The 22,464-nt window shown below is 49.9% G+C and overlaps 1 protein-coding gene across 30 annotated transcripts in view; it reads left to right on the top strand.

Moving 5' to 3' along the window:
• The window catches only part of LOC112266035 (microtubule-actin cross-linking factor 1-like), a 261,147-nt gene that overhangs the window by 214,429 nt on the left and 24,254 nt on the right, over nt 1-22,464 (top strand). For 18 of the 30 annotated variants that reach the window (XM_042295676.1, XM_042295673.1, XM_042295672.1 and 15 more), the window contains 14 exons: nt 9,309-9,470; nt 9,691-9,861; nt 10,797-10,963; nt 11,266-11,425; nt 11,965-12,291; nt 12,442-12,526; nt 12,730-12,956; nt 13,189-13,395; nt 13,772-13,999; nt 14,387-14,605; nt 15,989-16,192; nt 17,195-17,203; nt 18,144-18,369; nt 19,277-19,503. In XM_042295676.1, the coding sequence (XP_042151610.1) occupies nt 9,309-9,470; nt 9,691-9,861; nt 10,797-10,963; nt 11,266-11,425; nt 11,965-12,291; nt 12,442-12,526; nt 12,730-12,956; nt 13,189-13,395; nt 13,772-13,999; nt 14,387-14,605; nt 15,989-16,192; nt 17,195-17,203; nt 18,144-18,369; nt 19,277-19,503 (2,619 nt within the window). The remainder of the gene's footprint in view (nt 1-9,308; nt 9,471-9,690; nt 9,862-10,796; nt 10,964-11,265; nt 11,426-11,964; nt 12,292-12,441; nt 12,527-12,729; nt 12,957-13,188; nt 13,396-13,771; nt 14,000-14,386; nt 14,606-15,988; nt 16,193-17,194; nt 17,204-18,143; nt 18,370-19,276; nt 19,504-22,464) is intronic. The other 12 variants (XM_042295677.1, XM_042295681.1, XM_042295680.1 and 9 more) reach the window with 3 other exon arrangements.

Below are 22,464 nucleotides of genomic sequence, written 5' to 3'. Positions count from 1 at the left end.
GTCAGACAGAAACTGACACGGCTGGTCAGTGTTTCAGTCAGTGGGTCAGTCTCTCAGCTTGGTAGGGTTATAGTGGTGTTTGTAGTTACTTGGTACAGTGTCTCAAGTTCTCTGTCTAAACCCCTCTTCTCAGCACTGTCCTCTAAATTCACACTGATTGGTCTCTGCATGTTCCTCATCTAATATTTCCTTGTATAAGACTACAGGATCCAGTGTGATCACAGTGGCTCTCAATTCTTTTCAGTATTGCAAATGCATGAGGTTGATATATACGCGGCTTGGAAAATGCTGTGGAAAAGGGGCTGGGGCAACAAATAGCTTGTGCTACTGTAGTTGGACTGTGAATGATTTCAATATGATGCACATGGGGGTGTCTATCTGTTTAATAGGAAGTACCTTCAGGTTGTCTGTGTGTATGAGGGAGCATGTTTGAGGAATGTTCTTCAGACAGACCGGCGCGCTAGAGAACGGCATGTGCTTGTGTTTTGATCGATAGTCCGCTATTTGAGAGTTGCGCGTATAAACAGGCATTCTGTTTGCTTTGACTGTAAATAGCAGCCAGACGAAACCGGTTTCCAATGTCCACATTTACAGTGCGGCGCTTTACATGACCTCACATGTTTGTGTACTCTCACATAGACGACAGGCTTCGAAGGTAAGCACTTCCATCTGTATCGTAGAACCTGCGTACGAGTTCGGTATTCGAAGGACCCCGGGTTACTTGTGTGTATGCAGTGAGACTTCTGAATTCTTTTGACGGTTCCAGACGTTGGTTTTGAGTTACTTTATTGGTTTTTAATGACTTTATTAGATGGAATCAGCAACTGTTTATAAAATAGTTTTTATATTTCAACACCATGTGGTTTCATTGAGCCATTCAAAGTCTGAATTGGGAAGTTAAGCACACAGATGTTCCATTGTGCCAGTAGTTTGCCTTTATCAAAGTCTCTCCCTCTGATGTGCGACTTGCGTTCCTCTGGGTCTGCATATATCCTCAGTGTACTTTTCCCAAACGCTTCCGACTCCCGCGTGCGTGGTTCTGTACGTGTGAGTAAATGACGTGAGTGTTCGGCCAGTGTTTGTTTGACTTTACTTACTCGGTCTCTCGTGTCTTGCTCTCGTCGTTGCACTTCCTCACCACCACTTACTTCCATTCTGGTCTCTCTGTGCTGTTTATCTGTGTGTATTTACAGTGCATTTGGAAAGCTTTCAGGCACCTTCACTTTTCCACATTTTGTGACGTTACGGCCTTATTCTGAGAAGTATTTCAAAAATGTTTTCTCACTAATCTACACACAATACCCCATAATTATTTTTATTCTTCATTTCACCTTTATTTAACCAGGTAGGCCAGGTTAAATTTCTCATTTACAACTGCGACCTGGCCAAGATAAAGCAAAGCAGTGCGATACAAACAACAACACAGAGTTACACATGGGATAAACAAATGTACAGTCAATAGCACAATAGAAAAGTCTACATACAGTGTGTGCAAATTAAGTCATATTAGGGAGATAAGGCAATAAATAGGCCATAGTGGCAAAATAATTACAATTTAGCAATTAAACACTGGAGTGATAGATGTGCGGAAGATGCATGTGCAAGTAGAGATACAAAGAGTACAAAGGGCAAGTAAAGGTACAAAGGGCAAGTAGAGGTACAAAGGGCAAGTACAGATACAAAGGGCAAGTAGAGGTACAAAGGGCAAGTAGAGGTACAAAGGGCAAGTAGAGGTACAAAGGGCAAGTAGAGGTACAAAGGGCAAGTAGAGGTACAAAGGGCAAGTAGAGATACAAAGGGCAAGTAGAGGTACAAAGGGCAAGTAGAGGTACAAAGGGCAAGTAGAGGTACAAAGGGCAAGTAGAGGTACAAAGGGCAAGTAGAGGTACAAAGGGCAAGTAGAGGTACAAAGGGCAAGTAGAGGTACAAAGGGCAAGTAGAGGTACAAAGGGCAAGTAGAGGTACAAAGGGCAAGTAGAGGTACAAAGGGCAAGTAGAGGTACAAAGGGCAAGTAGAGGTACAAAGGGCAAGTAGAGGTACAAAGGGCAAGTAGAGGTACAAAGGGCAAGTAGAGGTACAAAGGGCAAGTAGAGGTACAAAGGGCAAGTAGAGGTACAAAGGGCAAGTAGAGGTACAAAGGGCAAGTAGAGGTACAAAGGGCACAAAGGGCACAAAGGCAAGTAGAGACAAAGGGCAAGTAGAGGTACAAAGGGCAAGTAGAGGTACAAAGGGCAAGTAGAGGTACAAAGGGCAAGTAGAGATACAAAGGGCAAGTAGAGATACAAAGGGCAAGTAGAGATACAAAGGGCAAGTAGAGATACAAAGGGTACAAAGGGCAAGTAGAGATACAAAGGGTACGTAGAGATACAAAGGGTACGTAGAGATACAAAGGGTACAAAGGGCAAGTAGAGATACAAAGGGTACAAAGGGCAAGTAGAGATACAAAGGGTACAAAGGGCAAGTAGAGATACAAAGTTCTTATGTACATATACATAAGAATTTTGTGTGAATATTGTGTGTAGATTTGAGGGGGGGGGACAATTTAATCCATTTTAGAAAAAGGCTATAACGTAACAAAATGTGGAATGAGTGAGGAGGTCTGAATACTTTCCGAATGCGCCGTATGTGTGTATGTCTTCCTGGGTCAGTGTGTTTGACAGACTATCGTGCCTAAATTGGGGCCTGCTCTGCCTCACATTGTCTCTGTCTGTCTAGGGTGTGCTTGTCCCTGCCTGCCTGATATACTTCTGATGGACTCCTGGGTCTTATTATTCAATCACTGGCTCTATCAGCTACACACACTGTTGGCCTGGTCCTGGCCGGCCGGCCCTGTCATCCTCATCTCATTTTGTCTGTGTGGTTTATGCATAGTCACGGTCTCTCTGCCCCCCCCCTCCCCTAAATGCAATCAGATGCCCTGTCCTGTCAGCCTGGATTTGACTGGAGAGGATTAGAGTTAGTCTACTGTAGTACAAGGGGGTTTCTGAGGGGAAAATAAAATCACTGTCTGTTGGCAGGGTCGCAATCTCCCAACCATTAAAAATCCCCGATGCCTCCCCGGCCCTCTACTCTTTCACCCCGTCTCTTCTTTCTCGCTCTCTTTCTCTCGCTCTCTACCCTTCCTCTCCTTCTCTCTCCCCTCACCCTTACCCTCTTTTTCTCTACCCTTTTTCTCTCTCCACTTACCCTCGCTCTCTCCCTCTCTTTCGTTCTCCTCTCCACAGTCCGACAGCACTTTTCTAGAGATAAGAAAGTGAGAAGTAAACAGTAGGGGTCTATGCAGGGAGAGTTGCTGTTGCCAGTAAAACACAAACACTCTGGACAAAGTTGTCGCGGGGGTATAAATAGAAGATGAGGGCGTGCCAGGGTCTGAGCCGCTGAACTCTTGGCTGTGGCCAGTCGCTCCCTCTTCAATGCCAAAGTCCACTTTGGATAGGAAACCAAAATAAACAAGAGACCGTAGATTGTTTTAGCGGCAAGGTTGGTGATACATGGTTTGGAATGGAAATGGCGGCCATTTTGGTGCAAGAGAGAGCACTCTGTGAGGGAACAAAGCGCTATATGGCTGAACACCTGTTATTACTCAAAGGCCCTGGTAAAATGATAAGGAGGGCAAACTTGGCAGAGCCAGATAATCAGAAGGGCCTTGTTTTAATGGGAGGCATCGTTTCAAGGCATGGCTGTGTATCCTTGCACTCGGAGACAAAGACGGTCAGCTGGATGGAGGCTTCGGATACTGACAGGCTAGGAAGACAGGACAGACATACACTTACTGGAAAGAAATAGAAGATATACATAACACAGAAACAGTCCTCCCTTCAATGTCAGAACAGATGGTTACGTTGGAAGATTAACAGAAAAACAGCAGAGTCTGACGGGGAAGAAAGATGGACCGACAGACAGGCGAGATGCTGAAACACAGAGTACAAAGAGTGCAGGTGGGCTCAGATCCGGTAACGGGCATATTTGATATGATAATGATGCCATTGAAAGACAAGCAGACATCCAGGAAGCACCTGCAAAAGAAGAAAAAGGGAGGGAGAGAGAGAGAGAGGGGAAAAAGGAGACAGATGGAAAGGGAGGAGAAGGAGGGAGAGAGAGGTCTTGGCCACAATGTCCCGAGTTCAATGAGCTTGTTTCCTTTTCAAATGCAATCTATCATCAAAAAGGGATCTTTCTCTACCACTTTGATGATTGATTGATTCAGCACTGCCCAGTCTGACCATCGTAACCTACTGCAATATTCTAATATCAAGGTCCAGGCGAAAATACGTCCTCCCTCTCTCCTCCAAGTTCTGCTGGAAATGAAACCAGGGGATAAGGACGGGGAGAGGGAGGCTATGGTAGTCGGTGTCATAGAGGAAAGGGCTGCTAGCCTTGTTCTCATTGATCTGGATGGAATGATATTGTAGTTATCTCAAAAGAGTGGTCACACGTGTCCCGCTCTCATTTATGCAAGTCAATATTTCCGCTGTGACTTTCTCGGTAGCGTTTGGACACGCTGGCTAAATACAGTAAGGTTATGTATGGCATTAATTTGGTTTGTGCTACAGTTCGCACCACAATTTAAGCACGCTATTAAGGTCTTTATGCATGCGAGATTGGCAGTGACGTTCGTTCCGGTCTGTAGGTGAATTGATGGTATTGTTTATATTAGCCGGCGGTTGCCCATTCGTCATGATTACGGTGGTGATTGTTCCTGAGTGATGCTCTGGACACCAGCCGTGAGGACTGCTGTGGCCTGTCTCCTGTACTGCATTAGCTGGTTAGCGCCATGCACGCACACACATGGAAACACACATTTAGAGCACACACACGGAAACACGTACCCAAGTAAACACACACACCCTCAGGCACACACTGTTTAAAATGGTAGTTATACACGCCAGGGTTTACTGAGTCCTTGTGGTTTTTGGTGTATGTGGAGAGAGGATGAAGGACGGATCGAGACCGTGAGATGTCACACAATTAGTAGAAAGAGATTTGTACTGTTTTCTACTTTTGAGCCAAGAGGTCAACTTGTGGAACTGGCTAGAGCCAGACTAATTTTTAGAAGAAATGATTTCTCCGTCTGAACTGACCCGGGGCTGAAGTGAGAAGAGCCAGTATCGGGTGGTGGTTTAGCCAAGAGAGAGAAAGGAGGGATGTTGGGGAAAGTGAGGGGATATGAGTGAGGGAAATGTGAAGGTGGGGGAAGAGAGTGGTGGAGATAAGTGGAGTGCTACCGTGTGTATGAATCGTTGAGCCACTGCCATAGTTCAGAGAGTTGGGGAGGAATGAGAAACATCCCAGATATTTTCCATAGCTCTGGTTGAGAGAGAGAGAAATAAATGCACAAACACACTGCACAGACAGACACGTTAGACCGACAGACGGACACGTTAGACCGACGGACACGTTAGACAGACAGACGGACACGTTAGACCGACGGACACGTTAGACCGACGGACACGTTAGACCGACGGACACGTTACTGACGGACTGACGGACGGACACGTTAGACGGACTGACGGACACGTTAGACGGACTGACGGACACGTTAGACGGACTGACGGACACGACACGGACGATACATTAACGGACTGACGGACAGACGGACGGACACGTTAGACGGACGGACGGACAGACGGACGGACACGTTAGACGGACGGACAGACGGACTGGACACGCTTAGGACGGACGGACAGACGGACGGACACGCTGGCACGGACGGATGGACGGACACGTTAGACGGACGGACAGACGGACGGACACGCGACGGACGGACGGACGGACGGACACGACGGACGGACGGACACGTTAGACGGACGGACGGACAGACGGACGGACACGTTAGACGGACGGACAGACGGACGGACACGTTAGACGGACGGACAGACGGACACACGGCAGACGGACAGACGGACACGGACGTTAGACGGGCAGACGGACACACGTTACACGGCAGACGGACACACGTTACACGGACAGACGGACACACGTTACACAGACGGACAGACGGACACACGTTACACAGACGGACAGACGGACACACGTTACACAGACGGACACACGTTACACAGACGGACAGACGGACACACGTTACACAGACGGACACACGTTACACAGACGGACACACGTTACACAGACGGACACACGTTACACAGACGGACACACGTTACACAGACGGACACACGTTACACAGACGGACACACGTTACACAGACTGACACACGTTACACAGACGGACACACGTTACACAGACGGACACACGTTACACAGACGGACACACGGACACACGTTACACAGACGGACACACGTTACACAGACGGACACACGTTACACAGACGGACACACGTTACACAGACGGACACACGGACACACGTTACACAGACGGACACACGTTACACAGACGGACACACGTTACACAGACGGACACACGTTACACAGACGGACACACGTTACACACAGACGGACAGACGGACACACGTTACACAGACGGACACACGTTACACAGACGGACACACGTTACACAGACGGACACACGTTACACAGACGGACACACGTTACACAGACGGACACACGTTACACAGACGGACACACGTTACACAGACGGACAGACAGACACGTTACACACACAGACAGACAGAGTCCAGGATAGGGTGGTGTGGGTCATGGCTGAGGCTCATTGTTGTCGAGGCAGTCAGGCTTCCTGTTGGAAGCAGGGAGGAGGCCCATCACCACAACACAGCTGTGACACGCACACACACAATCCAAGACACATATTGTTCTATTTATCATCCCTGTTCTCTTTCAAACTCCTACACGTCTTCTCCTGGTGTGGAAAAGCAGCACTTTCACACAATATTTACTCCATATGAGCAGAATCCAAAAAAACACTTTGATTAGAGACAGACCTCCACACAACCGCTTCCAGGTAATTATACGGCGTAGAACAACAATGACTTACACACTCTTATTCATTTACCATAGAAATCACCCTCCCCATTGTTCATATTCACAAACACAACCCAACTGTTTTGTACTACTTTGCCAGTATAAGGCAAACAATATTTTGAGGCACTTACGAGAAATCCTTTGTCTTAGTATTCTACTCTCTCATTTTAATTGAATTCAAATCAAATGAAAGTGGCCTCCAAAGTGATGCAGCGGTCTAAGGCATAGCATCGCAGTGCTAGCTCCGTCCCTACAGATCCTGGTTCGATCCCAGGCTGTTTCACAGCTGGCCGCGACCGGGAGTCCCATGAGGCAGCACACAATTGGCCCAGCGTCGTCCGGGTTAGGGGAGGGTTTGGCCGGCCGGGATGTCCTTGTCCCATCGCGCTCTAGCTACTCCTGTGGCGGGCCGGGGGCAGGTGTACGGTGTTTCCTCCGACACATTGGTGCGGCTGGCTCCCGGGTTAAGTAGGCATTATGTCAAGAAGCAGTGTGGCTTTGGCTGGGTTGTGTTTCGGAGGACGCACGGCTCTCAACCAGCAGTCTCAAAGCAGCAGTCTCAAAGGTGCCGGGTAGAGTACCCGGTGATAGCCGGCTAGTAACAGTGGCTAAGGTTCAGGTCAGGGTACTGGACGGAGGCCGGCTAGTGGGGACTAACAGTCTGATGACCTGGAGATAGAAGCTGTATATCAGTCTCTCGGTCCCAGCTTTGATGCGCCTGTACTGTATCCGCCTTCTATATGGCCGTGGCTCGGGTGGCTGAGCATTTCACTGTGTACGTGACCAATACAATTTGATTTGATTTGAGGTCCTTCTTGGCATTCCTGTGACACTGGGTGCTGTAGATGTCCTGGAGGACAGGCACGGTGCTCCCGGAGCTGTGTTGGGCTGACCACACCACCCTCTGGAGAGCCCCGTGGTTGAGGATGGCGCAACAGCCCGACAGGGTGCTCTCAATAGTGCATCTGTACAAATTTGTGAGGGTCTTCGGGGCCAAGTCAAATTTCTTCAGCCTCCTGAGGTTGAAGAGGTGCTGATTTGCCGTCACCATGCTGTCTGTGTGAAGGAAGTGGAACTTTAAGCTTTTGACCCTCTCCACTGCATCCCTGTCTGTCAATGTGCATGGGGCCGTGCTCCCTCTGCTGTCTCCTGTGGTCTACGATCAGCTCCTTCCTTTTGTTGACTTTGAGGGAGAGGTTATTTTCCTGGCCCCTCTCCACCAGGTGTCTCACCTCCTTCCTGTCGGCCGTCTCGTTGTTGGTAATCAGGCCTACCAATGTTGTTGTCAGCAAACTTGATGATTGAGTTTGAGATGTGTCATGGGTGAACAGGGAGTATAGGAGGGGGATGAGCACGCACCCCTGTGGGGGCCCCCGTGTTGATCAGCGTGGCAGAGTTCCGTCAGGAAGTCCAGGACCCAGTTGCACAGGGAGGGGTCCAGCCCCAGGCCCCTGAGCTTAGTGATGAGATTGGAGGGCACTATAGTGTTAAAGGCTGAGCTGTTGTCGATAAACGGCATTCTTGCATAGGTATTCCTCTTGTCCAGGTGGGATAGGGCAGTGAGCAGTGAAATGGCGATTGCGTCGCCCGTGGATCTGTTGGGACGATATGGGAATTGTAGTGGGTTTAGGATGTCGGGTAAGTTGGAGGTGAAATGGTCCTTAACTAGCTTCTCAAAGCACTTCATGATGACAGAAGCGAGGGCTACGAGGAAGTAGTCATTTAGTTCAGTTACCTTCGCTTTCTTGGGTACCCTGAACAATAGTGGACAATCTTGACGTGAGTGGGGACAACTGACTGGGATATGGAGAGATTGAATATGTCCGTAAACACTCCAGACAGCTGCTCTGAGGAAGCTGCTTGAGATGTCGTCTGGGCCGGCAGCTCTGCAAGGAACTCAAAATTAGCCATGGTGGTTTTAACCCACCATGGCTAATTTTGAGTTCCTGTCATCTCTATGGGGAAGCAGCCATTTTGCATTTAAGCCCTGTATTTGATTTCAGGCTTTGACTCAGTGGACTTTGGGCTGGTTTTCTTTAGAGCTGGACACCCATTGTCATCATACCGCGTCTCCAGCTCTAGATGAGTAATGTGGCCAGACAGGTGAAGGGTGTGTTTAACTCCCTCTTTTCCAGCCATCTTTACTTTCTAGCTCTCTAATCCTTATAATCCCTTTCTCCTCCCTCCCTATTTTTCCTCGCTCACCCTCTTTCTCCCGCTCTTTCTCTTTCTTTCTCTCCATATCTCTCTTCTCTACCTCCTCCCTTTATCTCTGTCTTTTGCTCTCCCCCCTCCCTCGCTCTCCCTCTCCCTCGCTCTCCCTCACTCTCCCGCCTCCCTCCTTCCCTCTCCCTCTTCTCTCTCTGGCTCAGGCGGTGGAGAGGGAGCAGGTGGACAGTATTCAACCCAAGCTGCAGCGCGTGAACGCGGTGGGCCAGGGCCTGATCCAGAGTGCAGCCAAACACACAGACACCCAGGCTCTGGAGCATGACCTAGAGACCACCAACCTCCGATGGAACTCCCTCAACAAGAGGGTATGTCTGTCTGTCTGTAATGGTATGTCTGTGCTGATGTTTGTGTGTGCGCGTGCATGCTCTTGTCTGACTGACCTATGCATGTTTATGTGTTGCGTTAGTTTGGCGTGTGCGACTGGAAGGATGGGTTTCTATGGAATCAGGTTTCTGGCTTTGCATGTATGCCTGTCCATGTCAACAGTCATTGTCCCCCTCACTCACTGAATTGTTCCTTGACCAGGTTGCAGAGCGCATTGCCCAGTTGCAGGAAGCCCTGTTGCATTGTGGGAAGTTCCAGGATGCCCTGGAGCCTCTTCTGAGCTGGCTGAGTGACACAGAGGAGCTGGTAGCCAATCAGAAGCCCCCGTCGGCCGAATACAGAGTGGTCAAGGCCCAGATCCAGGAACAGAAGGTGAAGGGGGGGGGAAAGGGATGAGTGGAGAAAGGGATGATGGATGGCGTGAGGGATGAGTATCGAGGTGGAGAGAGCGATGGAGTGAGGAACATATATTTTATTTTAATACTAAGTGTTTTTCCTCTATCATACACAGTCATTATGACGGATAATTTACTGGCCATTAGAGACATTTGGCTCCCTTATTTGGGTCAAATTAACTTAACAACTTTTATTCATATATTTGCACTTTTATTTATTCATTGATAATAATAGAATTGGCTATTGGTGTTAATCAGTTGTCCTTATTTTCACATAGAAACATTTAACACACACCTAATTATCTGAGCCTTTTGGCAGAGGAAAGGTCTGGTTTGGCATACAACACACCAGTTCACAGAGATGACAGATGACAATGGTTTTTCCGAGGAACCGGAGAGGCAGAAAAAACACAATGCCTGCTCTCCCTGTTTCTGACACACTTCCCGTGTTTATGTGTCGAGGAGCACGGCGGATTCAGCCACTCCACTCAGTCATACGCGTTTACATCCGCCACTGAAAGTAGAGCCTCACTGCGGGGGTCAGTAGAGAGGAAACTGGAGATGAGTGGCGTTTACCGGGGGCCCGTTCAACATCACTGAACAGTTATGAATGGGTTCAGAAAGGGAACTACTGCAAAATTGAGCTACTACTCATAGTGAATGTCCTTGAAACAGGAGTGGCTTGGTATTTGAGATACGGTATTGTTGGGGAACACTGCAGAACATTGCGGTATTGAATGTGAAGTATGTTCTAGCTTATCCTACTAACTGCTTGACGCAGAAGTCCTAGAAGCAGCGACTCTTCTGGTCTGGAATGTACCCCTAACCCTGGCATACATGCAGAACAAACATTATGAGAGTTGGTAGTATTTGTGGTGTTGAACAGGACCTTCGATCTACCTCATTTTCCAGCTGTTACAAAGACTACTGGACGACCGCAGAGCCACCTTTCAGATGATCCAGGGCGAGGGGGAGAGGATCGCAGCCACGGCCGAGACACAGGACAGAGACAAGATCCAGAAGCAGCTGGAGAGTCTGGGGGAGAGATGGGGCGAGCTGCTGGAGAAGGCCAGGGCGAGGTAAACGTAGCTTACTGCATTGGACGCGCTACACATCGGGCATTGATACAACCTGTCCTCCTCCATCATGTACATGCGCCACAGTCAGAGAAGACGTACACACTCAACACCACATTTTGAAGACTCTTACACACGCGTGGACACAAACACACACGAGCCTACCTGTGCGTTACTGCTACTTCTGTACACAACCCACACATTCCTGACTATTTCGCATCAGACTGCTTATTAGGATCCACGATGAGACATTGATATACGAAGGCGACCCAAACACGCTCTCCCTCCTCCTCTCCCTGCTGCAGGCAGCGCCAGTTGGAGGAGCTGCAGACGCTGGCACTCCAGTTCCACGAGGCGGTGGAGCCTCTCGGAGAGTGGCTGAGTGCCACCGAGAGACGCCTGAGCACCGCCGAGCCCATGGGAACCCAGACTTCCAAGATCACCCAGCAGATTACGAAACACAAGGTAACGTGTCCCTCGCGATACATGGGTTGTGTTTAAGTCCCTCTTCTAGGGAGAGAAGAGGATGGTAACCAACTGACCAACTGGTTACTGTCCAATGAGCGAGAGAAAGGGAACCCCAAGCTCAACCATTTTCCCCTCATCGTTTTTGATATGATTTGATATGATTTCAATATTATATTTCATTGAACCTTTTTTTTTGTTCATGATTTTTTCGTTCTTGTAAGTTATCATGCATATTTAGCATTCATGGCCATTCCTTATGATTCATGGCCATTCCTTATGATTCATGGCCAATTCCTTATGATTCATGGCCAATTCCTTATGATTCATGGCCAATTCCTTATGATTCATGGCCAATTCCTTATGATTCATGGCCAATTCCTTATGATTCATGGCCAATTCCTTATGATTCATGGCCAATTCCTTATGATTTCTCATCTGCATGCTCTCATTTTATTTTATTTGTTGCTTTTCTTCTGTTCTCCCTCCTCTCCTTCACCCCCCCCATCACCCTCTCCTCTCCACACACACCACCCCAGGCCGTCCAAGAGGCCGTCTCCTCTAGAGGAGCCGAGGTCGACCGCCTCCAGGCCCTCGGCCAATCCTTGGCGCCCCTCAGCTGCGCGGCCGACCGCGATTGGCTGGGGGAGCGCGTGGGGGCGGTGCGGCTAGGCCACTCGGAGCTCAGTGATTGGTGCCAACGCAGGGCCGTCATGCTGGAGCAGGCCCTGGCCAATGCCCAGCTGTTTGGGGAGGATGAGGTGGAGGTGCTCAACTGGCTGGCTGAGGTGGGCCAGCGGCTGGGACAGGTGTCGGTGCAGAGCTACCAGCCGGGGGTCCTCACCCAGCAGCACAAGCACACTCTGGTATGATACTCTGGTTTGGAGAGGGAGTCGCTATTCATTAACACACAGTGGTAGGGCACTACCGCAGGGAGTATTGGATTGGCTAGTACTGTCTAGACATTGAGTCTCTATAGGGTGTTCATTCTATTTTCTCTCCTCTTCGCCCATCAGTCTCTGAATGAAGAGATAGTGAGCAGGAAGAAGCAGGTTGACCAGGCCATCAAGAACGGACAGGCCCTGCTCAAGCAAACCACAGGTACAGTACAACCTCGAACTCTGGATACTACGGGTTCTCCCTTCCCTGATTCTGGAACAGCTCTCCAGTAGCCTGCTTCTAACCATCTCCATCACCAGCCAAAACATCCAGGACTGTTCCTGGACCTGTCGTTATAAAGGCATATGATAACCACGGAGCCTGTATTCCACTGACTCTTGGTCTGTTGTTTTACCCCCTTGTAGGTGAGGAGGTTCTGCTGATCCAGGAGAAGCTGGACGGTATTAAGTCTCGCTACGCTGAGATGACGGGCGGGAGCAGCAGAGCCCTCCGCACACTGGAGCAGGCCCTGCAGCTGAGCACGCGATTCGCCAGCGCCCACGACGACCTCAACCACTGGCTGGACAAGGTGGAGGCGGAGCTCAACGTCATGGAGCCCGACGCCACGCCGGCCTATCAGGACCGACAGAAGGTTTTCTTGACAGTTTATTACACATATATGCTGTGAATATGGAACATATTCTGTGCAAATAGAATCACAGTCTGCGATATTTCCAGATGTTCAGTGGTCATTTCAATGAATGACATACCCATTGTTTCTTAAAGAATCCCTTGTTCCATAGCCCAACTGTTGCTTAAGTAGGACTTCTATCTTGAGTTGAAGATACTCAATCTGTGTGTGTGTGTGTGTGTGTGTCTCCCAGGAGCTGAAGTGTGTGTCAGCGGAGAAACGTCTGGTTTTGGACACGGTCAACGAGGTGGGCAATGCCCTCTTAGACCTGGTGCCCTGGCGTGCCCGCGAGGGTCTGGACCGCCTGGTGGCGGACGCCAACCAGCGCTACCGAACGGCGGCGGAGACAATCACCCAGCGGGTAAAGCTGGTACAGGCTGCCATCCAGAGGTCACAACAGGTACTGCAATGTGACAAAATCAAGTTTGAAAAGGGGTACACCGTTAGTACTTCACTGAGCACTGGCGGCGGAGTGCATTCAGGGTTCGTATTTACAGTGCATGATGGTGTTGATAGTTAGCGGTAGGGCTAAATGTAGAATTTCATGATTTGAACAGTTTTTATTTTCATGTCTTTGTTCTCTGGCTCTATGGTGGTTCTCTGTCTCTATGAGGTTTCTGCGCCTGTTGTCAACAAGAGGATGATGCGAATGTTTGTGGCATTTCCCCTCTGGTCTTCTCTTGGCGTGAGGAGGCTGTGTGTAATGCTAACCAGCTAACGCTACTGTGATTGCTGAGTGTGCCGGTGCTAACTGTGTGTATCTCTCTGTGCCCCAGTATGAGGAGGCGGTGGATGCGGAGCTGACCTGGGCTGGGGAGACGGAGAGGAAGCTATCCTCCCTGGGTCCTCTGAGTCTGGAGCCTGACGTCACCGTGGCCCAACTACAGGTCCAGAGGGCCTTCAATATCGACATCATCCGACACAAAGACACCGTGGACCAGCTACTCCACACCAGGGACGACATCCTGGAGACGTGCAGCGACCAGCAGAGAGACGCTCTGGTGGTGAGAAGAGATGGATGAAGGGGGAGGGGAGAGGGTTTGGGTAGAGTGAAAGAGGACAGAGAAATGCAGGGAGTTCGAGAGAAGGGTTCAAGGCTTCCAAACAGACCAAGAGGACTTTTGTAACATATAAGCAATGACCAATTCAAGAAAAGTTAATTCACAGAAAAATCAAACGACATGGTAGACGTTTTATTATGGTATTGTTAAATATTATAAACAAGGAGGGAAATATTGTGTTTTGGGCTCGATATATAAATAGGCAAATACTCTTGTATTTTTGTGCTTGAAGTAAAACGGAACAACAATAGTACACAAAATAGAAAATATTCCAGTGAGTTTTGCCGAGTTACCAAATGAGAACCGTTCTATACCCCTCTCTCTCCTCAGGAGAAGACGGACTCCCTGTCTGCCCGCTACGAGGCGGTGAGCCAGCAGCACCAGGAGCGATTCTCAGCCCTGGAGCAGGCCCAGGTCCTGGTGGCCCGTTTCTGGGAGACCCAGGAGGACCTGGAGCCCTGGCTGGGGGAGACGGAGACACTTATCGCCCAGCTGCCCCCACCCGCCATCGACACTGAGGCCCTGCGTCTACAACAGGAACAGATGAGGGTGAGGAGAGAGTGATGGGAGGAGAGGGAGTAGTGGGATGGGAGGAGGGGGAGTAGTGGGATGGGAGGAGAGGGAGTAGTGGGATGGGAGGAGAGGGAGTAGTGGGATGGGAGGAGAGGGAGTAGTGGGATGGGAGGAGAGGGAGTAGTGGGATGGGAGGAGAGGGAGTAGTGGGATGGGAGGAGGGGGAGTAGGGGATGGGAGGAGGGGGAGTAGGGGATGGGAGGAGGGGGAGTAGTGGGATGGGAGTAGTGGGATGGGAGTAGTGGGATGGGAGTAGTGGGATGGGAGTAGTGGGATGGGAGGAGGGGGAGTAGTGGGATGGGAGGAGGGGGAGTAGTGGGATGGGAGGAGGGGGAGTAGTGGGATGGGAGGAGGGGGAGTAGTGGGATGGGAGGAGGGGGAGTAGTGGGATGGGAGGAGGGGGAGTAGTGGGATGGGAGGAGGGGGAGTAGTGGGATGGGAGGAGGGGAGTAGTGGGATGGGAGGAGGGGGAGTAGTGGGATGGGAGGAGGGGGAGTAGGGGATGGGAGGGGGAGTAGTGGGATGGGAGGAGAGGGAGTAGTGGGATGGGAGGAGGGGGAGTAGTGGGATGGGAGGAGGGGGAGTAGTGGGATGGGAGGAGGGGGAGTAGTGGGATGGGAGGAGGGGGAGTAGTGGGATGGGAGGAGGGGGAGTAGTGGGATGGGAGGAGGGGGAGTAGTGGGATGGGAGGAGGGGGAGTAGTGGGATGGGAGGAGGGGGAGTAGTGGGATGGGAGGAGGGGGAGTAGTGGGATGGGAGGAGAGGGAGTAGTGGGATGGGAGGAGAGGGAGTAGTGGGATGGGAGTAGGGGACGGGAGTAGTGGGATGGGAGGAGAGGGAGTAGTGGGATAGGGGACGGGAGGAGGGGGAGTAGTGGGACGGGAGGAGGGGGAGTAGTGGGACGGGAGGAGGGGGAGTAGTGGGACGGGAGGAGGGGGAGTAGTGGGACGGGAGGAGAGGGAGTAGTGGGATGGGAGGAGAGGGAGTAGGGGATGGGAGTAGTGGGACGGGAGGAGAGGGAGTAGTGGGACGGGAGGAGGGGGAGTAGGGGACGGGAGGAGGGGGAGTAGTGGGACGGGAGGAGGGGGAGTAGTGGGGCCGGGAGGAGGGGGAGTAGTGGGACGGGAGGAGGCTCTAAGTGCTGTATTTGAACTAATGTCCCCGTGAAAAGATGTATCATGTCGAGTTAGTTCCTAGCACTTATACTTTTTATCATTTCCCTTTTTAATTTCTCCCTCTCTTTCTCTGTCTGTGTGGTACTCGGACTCTACCACTCTTTCTATCACACTATCCATCACCCTCCTTCCTTATTTGCCACTCTTTCTGACTCCTTTCTCCCTCCATCCCTCCCTCCTCCAGCTCCTGAGGGAGTCCATAGCGGAGCACAAGCCCCACATCGACAAGCTGCTGAAGATCGGACCCCAGCTGGCCGCTCTGAGTCACCAGGAGGGGGCCACGGTGAAGCAGCGCTACAGCGACGCCGAAAAACGCTACGTGGCCATCAAGGAGGTCGTCAAGGGTCGCGCCACCACCCTGGATGAGGCTGTGTCTCAGTCTGCACAGGTATGGTTACGTGAAGTGAATTTGAAATTGAAATTGGTTTGTAGCTCGAAAGGGTATCGGGTGTCGAAGCTTGTGTCTGCCGATTGCTGCCCCAATACAACCGAACTACGGCATCCATATGAGGAAAACTAATATGGACGCCGTAAGCCGTTTTGTATCCGTATTTGGAAGTCTTTAGATTTCCTAATCTGGATGCCATACTTACAAGCTAGCTGCTAATGGCATGATGTGGTCATTGTGTACTTCCCCTCCTCTTCCACTAGAGGGTGGTGGGATATTAGGCATTGGGTGTAGTGATATTTCTGGGAACGATGCTCAAACTAGGATGGCGTACTGGACTCCTTACTTGGAACTGTGTTTTGGCACTTTATGCTAATTTCCATAAAAGGAATGGAAGAGAACTTATTATTGAGCTCCAAGAAGTGGTGGTAGTAGCAGCAGTAGCAGTAGTCGGTATTTGCTAAGCTACACAGCTTCTTGCTACGCTTGTAGTAAAAAAAAAAATGGTTACATACAACTCGCTTTTCATACAAATTTCTATTTCCATAAGTAACATTCACATTTGATTTCAATAGTTCTCTTGTCAAATGCTCTCTCATAACACCTCATTTCATAAATCATGAGCCACCATTGATTATCGCTGAGGGCGAAGCTGATTGTTGCTGTTGTTGATATCGCTTGGCCAGAGTGTGTGCATGTCATTGATCTAACACAATGTGTTGTTTCTCCACCCCTCCCCCCTTCCCTAATGGACCATATCATCCATTCCTCCTCTCTATGCATCCCTCTCTCTCTTTTCATCCCTCTAAAAACGACCAACCTCTCTATTCCTCCCTTGTGCCTTACATTTCTTCCTCTCCTTGCACTCCCCCTTCCTTCCATCCCTCCCTCCCTGGTTTGCTCCATCCCTCCATCCCGCCCTCTCACTCATTGTGGATGTGCTGTATGTGTTGACCCACCATTTCCTCCATCCGTCGTCACTTCTCACGGGCAATCACCCAGCTGGTAGAGGTAAGACCACCGACTGACTGACCACAGCGTGACTTAGTAACCATAGTACTGACACACCAAATGGCACAACTTGCAGAAATGTGTTTGTTAGTTATTAGACTTTTTTCCCTGCGTGAACCTTGTGTCTAGACTTAAACAACCCAAGTATACTTTGTCCAATGCCTCGCCTCTTTCCCAATTAGTGTGTTTTGATACATTTGGCAATTGGCAACTCTAGGTTTGCCCTTCTTCTCTCTTCCGGTCCACGTTACCCATTTTGACATTGCTCAAATGCAGTTATTTACCAAAAACGTCCATATAAGCTTTATCAACAGCCACTTAGTGAGGCTGTGGCAATGTGTGCTGACTGAAGGTTGGGCACCCTATTCCTAACTAAGTCAACTTCATTCATGTTTAGTAAGTACATCTACAGTACTCCCGCATCTCATGCCTCTCCAAGTATCCAAAATTGCATGGTGTTTTTTTGGTGAGATCTCTGCATTTTCAAAATGTCACCGCTCCCCTCCGTATGCATTTAAATGTAAAAAAAATCCTTAGTCTCTGCATGGTTAATCCTCTGCTGTGGTCGTACAGTATTTACTGCCATACAACCTCTGCAGATGTCAGGGCATTCAGACCTCTTGAGCTTCGGCAAGAGCTGTTGTGAAGGAAGTTGTCAAGGAAGTGAGTTTGTGTTTATAGAAGACCTCCCGCCCCCACCTACCGTCAACCAATCATGTCAATGCGGCACTTAACGGGAGCCCTCTGCATTGTTACAAATACTATGAGGCGCACAGCATCGCCGTACGGAGCTCGATTTGGCCTCCGGAGGCTCCGCGATGGCATCACACCCTCCGTACGGAGCCTCCGGACGGCGTTGCCGGATCGAGCCGAAATCATCGATTAGCCGCGCTACCCACCTCCTCTTCTTAAACCTTGACCCTCTCTCTTCTCCTCCCAGTTCCACGACAAGATGGATCCCCTGCTGGAGACCCTGGAAGGGGCCGTGCAGCGCCTCCGATCCCCTCCTCCCGTGGCAGCAGAGGCAGATAAGATCCGGGAGCAGCTGGCCGACCACAAGGCAACAGGGCTGGAGCTGGACAAACTGCTGCCCTCCTTCTCGGCACTGTGTGCCCGCGGCGAGGAGCTCATCAGTAGAGCAGCCCACGACGACCCTGCCGCTCAGGGTGAGTGCCTGAAAACGCACAGAGAGAGAGAGACCTTACGTGTACTGTGTACACACCAACATCACATACGTCACACACACTCGTACGCAATGACTCATACACAAGAGGCTGTTACTCATAAGAGCGGCAGGTACCTTGGACTTGAAGAGCATTGGGCCTGTAACCGAAAGGTCGCTGGTTCAAAACCCAAAGCCGATTAGGTGAAAATCTGTCGTTTTGCCCTTGAGCAAGGCACTTAGCCCTAATTGCTCCTGTAATTCACTCTGGATAAGAGCGTCAGCTCAATGACTCCAATAAAAGGAGAGTGACCAAAACAATGCATGCTCACATCGACACAGTACTACAATGATCCCACTGACAAACCTGATTGGTCTCATCAATTTTGTAATTTTTTTTAAAATAAAAAAACCACAGACGCCCAGAAACACAAAGGCGCAGATTCACAAACGCGTGACCTTTTTGATCACTCCCAGCACACATGGTGATACGGCACAAATGGCGACTGCCCCCCCCCCCGCCTCAAAGCCCTCCAGCTTTGACACGCCCCGTCCACATCCATTTCTCAGCACACCACTTCAGAACTATGAATGAGTGCTCTGTGCAGTGGTAGTGGGAGTGTAGCCCACTGACTGGCTGTAAAATACCATTTTTTTGAGAGCTAGTCTCTAGATGGCCATGCTAGAAGGGACAAAAGCAGCAATAACATTAGAAATTATAAGCTATTTGTCGTAATGTTATGGTTCGGTTCAGGGCTACAATAATGAATAATAACTCGTCTTCGTATCATTCCTCCGTCCATCTCCACATAGCTAATCGCATATAGTGACAACTCTATCCTTTCGAGCGTGGAAAAATAACACCACGCTTCCCGATTCATCTCTCCCACCGCCCTCTTTCCCCCTCCCAGCCGTGCGTTCCCGTCTGCTGCGCCTTCGCTCCCTGTGGGATGAGATCCGGCAGAGGGCTGAGGAACGGGAGGGGAAGCTGACGGACGTCTTGGACCTGGCTGGGAAGTTCTGGGCCGACATGGCGGCGCTACTGAGCACGCTCCGTGACTCGCAGGACATCGTCAGGGAGCTGGAGGATCCCGGGGTGGACCCCTCACTCATCAAACAGCAGATAGAGGCTGCAGAGGTATGTGTGGAGAGGGGGATGGAGGGTTACTGAGAGAGAGGAGGGTAGAGGTACGTTTGGAGAGGGGGATGGTGGGTTACTGAGAGAGAGGAGGATAGAGGTACGTGTGGAGAGGGGGATGGAGGGTTACTGAGAGAGAGAGGAGGGTAGAGGTACGTGTGGAGAGGGGGATGGAGGGTTACTGAGAGAGAGAGGAGGGTAGAGGTACGTGTGGAGAGGGGGATGGTGGGTTACTGAGAGAGAGGAGGGTAGAGGTACGTGTGGAGAGGGGGATGGAGGGTTACTGAGAGAGAGGAGGGTAGAGGTACGTGTGGAGAGGGGGATGGAGGGTTACTGAGAGAGAGGAGGGTAGAGGTACGTGTGGAGAGGGGGATGGAGGGTTACTGAGAGAGAGGAGGGTAGAGGTGTGTGTGGAGAGGGGGATGGAGGGTTACTGAGAGAGAGAGGAGGGTAGAGGTACGTGTGGAGAGGGGGATGGAGGGTTACTGAGAGAGAGGAGGGTAGAGGTACGTGTGGAGAGGGGGATGGAGGGTTACTGAGAGAGAGGAGGGTAGAGGTACGTGTGGAGAGGGGGATGGAGGGTTACTGAGAGAGAGGAGGGTAGAGGTACGTGTGGAGAGGGGGATGGAGGGTTACTGAGAGAGAGGAGGGTAGAGGTACGTGTGGAGAGGGGGATAGAGGGTTACTGAGAGAGGAGGGTAGAGGTACGTGTGGAGAGGGGGATGGAGGGTTACTGAGAGAGAGGAGGGTAGAAGTACGTGTGGAGAGGGGGATGGAGGGTTACTGAGAGAGAGGAGGGTAGAAGTACGTGTGGAGAGGGGGATGGAGGGTTACTGAGAGAGAGGAGGGTAAGAGGTACGTTTGGAGAGGGGGATGGAGGGTTACTGAGAGAGAGGAGGGTAGAGGTACGTGTGGAGAGGGGGATGGAGGGTTACTGAGAGAGAGGAGGGTAGAGGTACGTGTGGAGAGGGGGATGGAGGGTTACTGAGAGAGAGGAGGGTAGAGGTATGTGTGGAGAGGGGGATGGAGGGTTACTGAGAGAGAGGAGAGGAGGAAGGGGATAATGGTTATAGAAAGACTGGGAGTGGAAGAAAAAGAGGCATAGAGAATGTTTGTAGCAACAATATTGCATTTGCCAAGTATTCAGACCCCTTGACTTTTTCTACATTTTGTTACTTTACAGCCTTATTCTAACATGGATTAAATACACATTTTTCATCAACAATCTTCACACAATACTCCACAATGACAAAACGAAAACAGGTTTTTAGACATTTTTGCAAGTATTCAGACCCTTTGCTATGAGACTCGAAATGTAGCTATTTCCATTGATCATCCTTGAGATGTTTCAACAACTTGATTGGAGTCCACCTGTGGTAAATTTAATTGATTGGACATGATTTGGAAAGGCACACACCTGTCTATATAAGGTCCCACAGTTGACAGTGTATGTCAGAGCAAAAACCAAGCCATGAGGTCGAAGGAATTGTCCGTAGAGCTCCGAGACAGGATTGTGTCGAGGCACAGATCTGGGGAAGGGTAAGATAACATTTCTGCAGCACTGAAGGTCCGTAAGAACACAGTGACCTCCATCATTCTTAAATGGAAGAGCTGGCCGCCCAGCCAAACTGAGCAATCGGAGAAGGGCCTTGGTCAGGGAGGTGACCAAGAACCTGATGGTCGCAGAGTTCCTCTGTGGAGATGGGAGAACCTTCCAGACGGACAATCATCTATGCAGCACTCCACTAATCAGGCTTTTATGAAAGAGTGGCCAGACGGAAGCCACTCCTCAGTAAAAGGCACATGACAGCCCGCTTGGAGTTTGCCAAAAGGCACCCAAAGACTCTGAAACCATGAGAAACCAGATCCTCTGGTGTGATGAAACCAAGATTGAACTCTTTGGCCTGAATGCCAAGCAACACGTCTGGATTAAACCTGGCACCCTCCCTACGGTGAAGCATGGTGGTGGCAGCATCATGCTGTGGGGATGTTTTTCAGTGGCAGGAACTGGGTGACAGGATTGAGTGAAAAATGAACGGAGCAAAGTACAGAGATCCTTGATGAAAACCTGCTCCAGAGTACTCAGGACCTTAGACTGGGGCAAAGGTTCACCTTCCAACAGGACAACGACCCTAAGCACACAGCTAAGACAACGTAAGAGTGGCTTCGAGACAAGTCTCTGAATGTCCTTGAGAGGCCCAGCCAGAGCCCAGACTTAAACCCGATCAAACATCTCTGGAGAGACTTGAAAATAGCTGTGCAGCGACGCTCCACATCCAACCTGACAGAGCTTGAGAGGATCAGCGGAGGAGAATGGGAGAAACTCCCCAAATACAGGTGTGCCAAGCTTGTAGCGTCATACCCAAGAAGATTCGAGGCTGTAATCGCTGCCAAAGGTGCTTCAACGAAGTACTGAGTAAAGGGTCTGAATACTTATGTAAATGTGATATTTCACTTTTTATTTTGAAAGCATTTGCATAATGTTCTGAAAAACCTGTTTTATGCTTTGTCATTATGGTGTATTTTGTGTAGATCGGTGAGGGGGAAAATAATGAAATCAATTTTCGAATGCTTCAACGTGACAAGGTGGCGAAAGTCAAGGTGTCTGAATGCTTTCCAAATGCACTGTACAAGGAAAACATAGCAAGATATTCAGACGCTCAAATGTGGAGGAATAAAGGCTTTTGAGGTAGAAATATGGGAGAAAACAGCACCGTGGGGGGTGGGGGGTAAGACAAAGAGAGTATATTAAGGAGTAGTGAAGATAGAGGAGACTTAAAGGAATGGTGCTAGCATGTTAGTAGCTATGTATTTACTGTAGCAGTGGTGTAAAGTAACCAAGTAAAAATACTTTGAAGTACTACTTATGTATTTTCGGGGGGTATCTGTACTTTACTTTAGGATTTATATTTCGGACAACTTTTACTCCGCTACATTCCTAAAGAAAATATATACTTTTTA

This window comes from Oncorhynchus tshawytscha, linkage group LG13 (genome assembly GCF_018296145.1).
Source record: "Oncorhynchus tshawytscha isolate Ot180627B linkage group LG13, Otsh_v2.0, whole genome shotgun sequence".
Lineage (NCBI taxonomy): Eukaryota > Metazoa > Chordata > Actinopteri > Salmoniformes > Salmonidae > Oncorhynchus > Oncorhynchus tshawytscha.
This window is presented reverse-complemented; position numbering and strand designations above follow the sequence as displayed.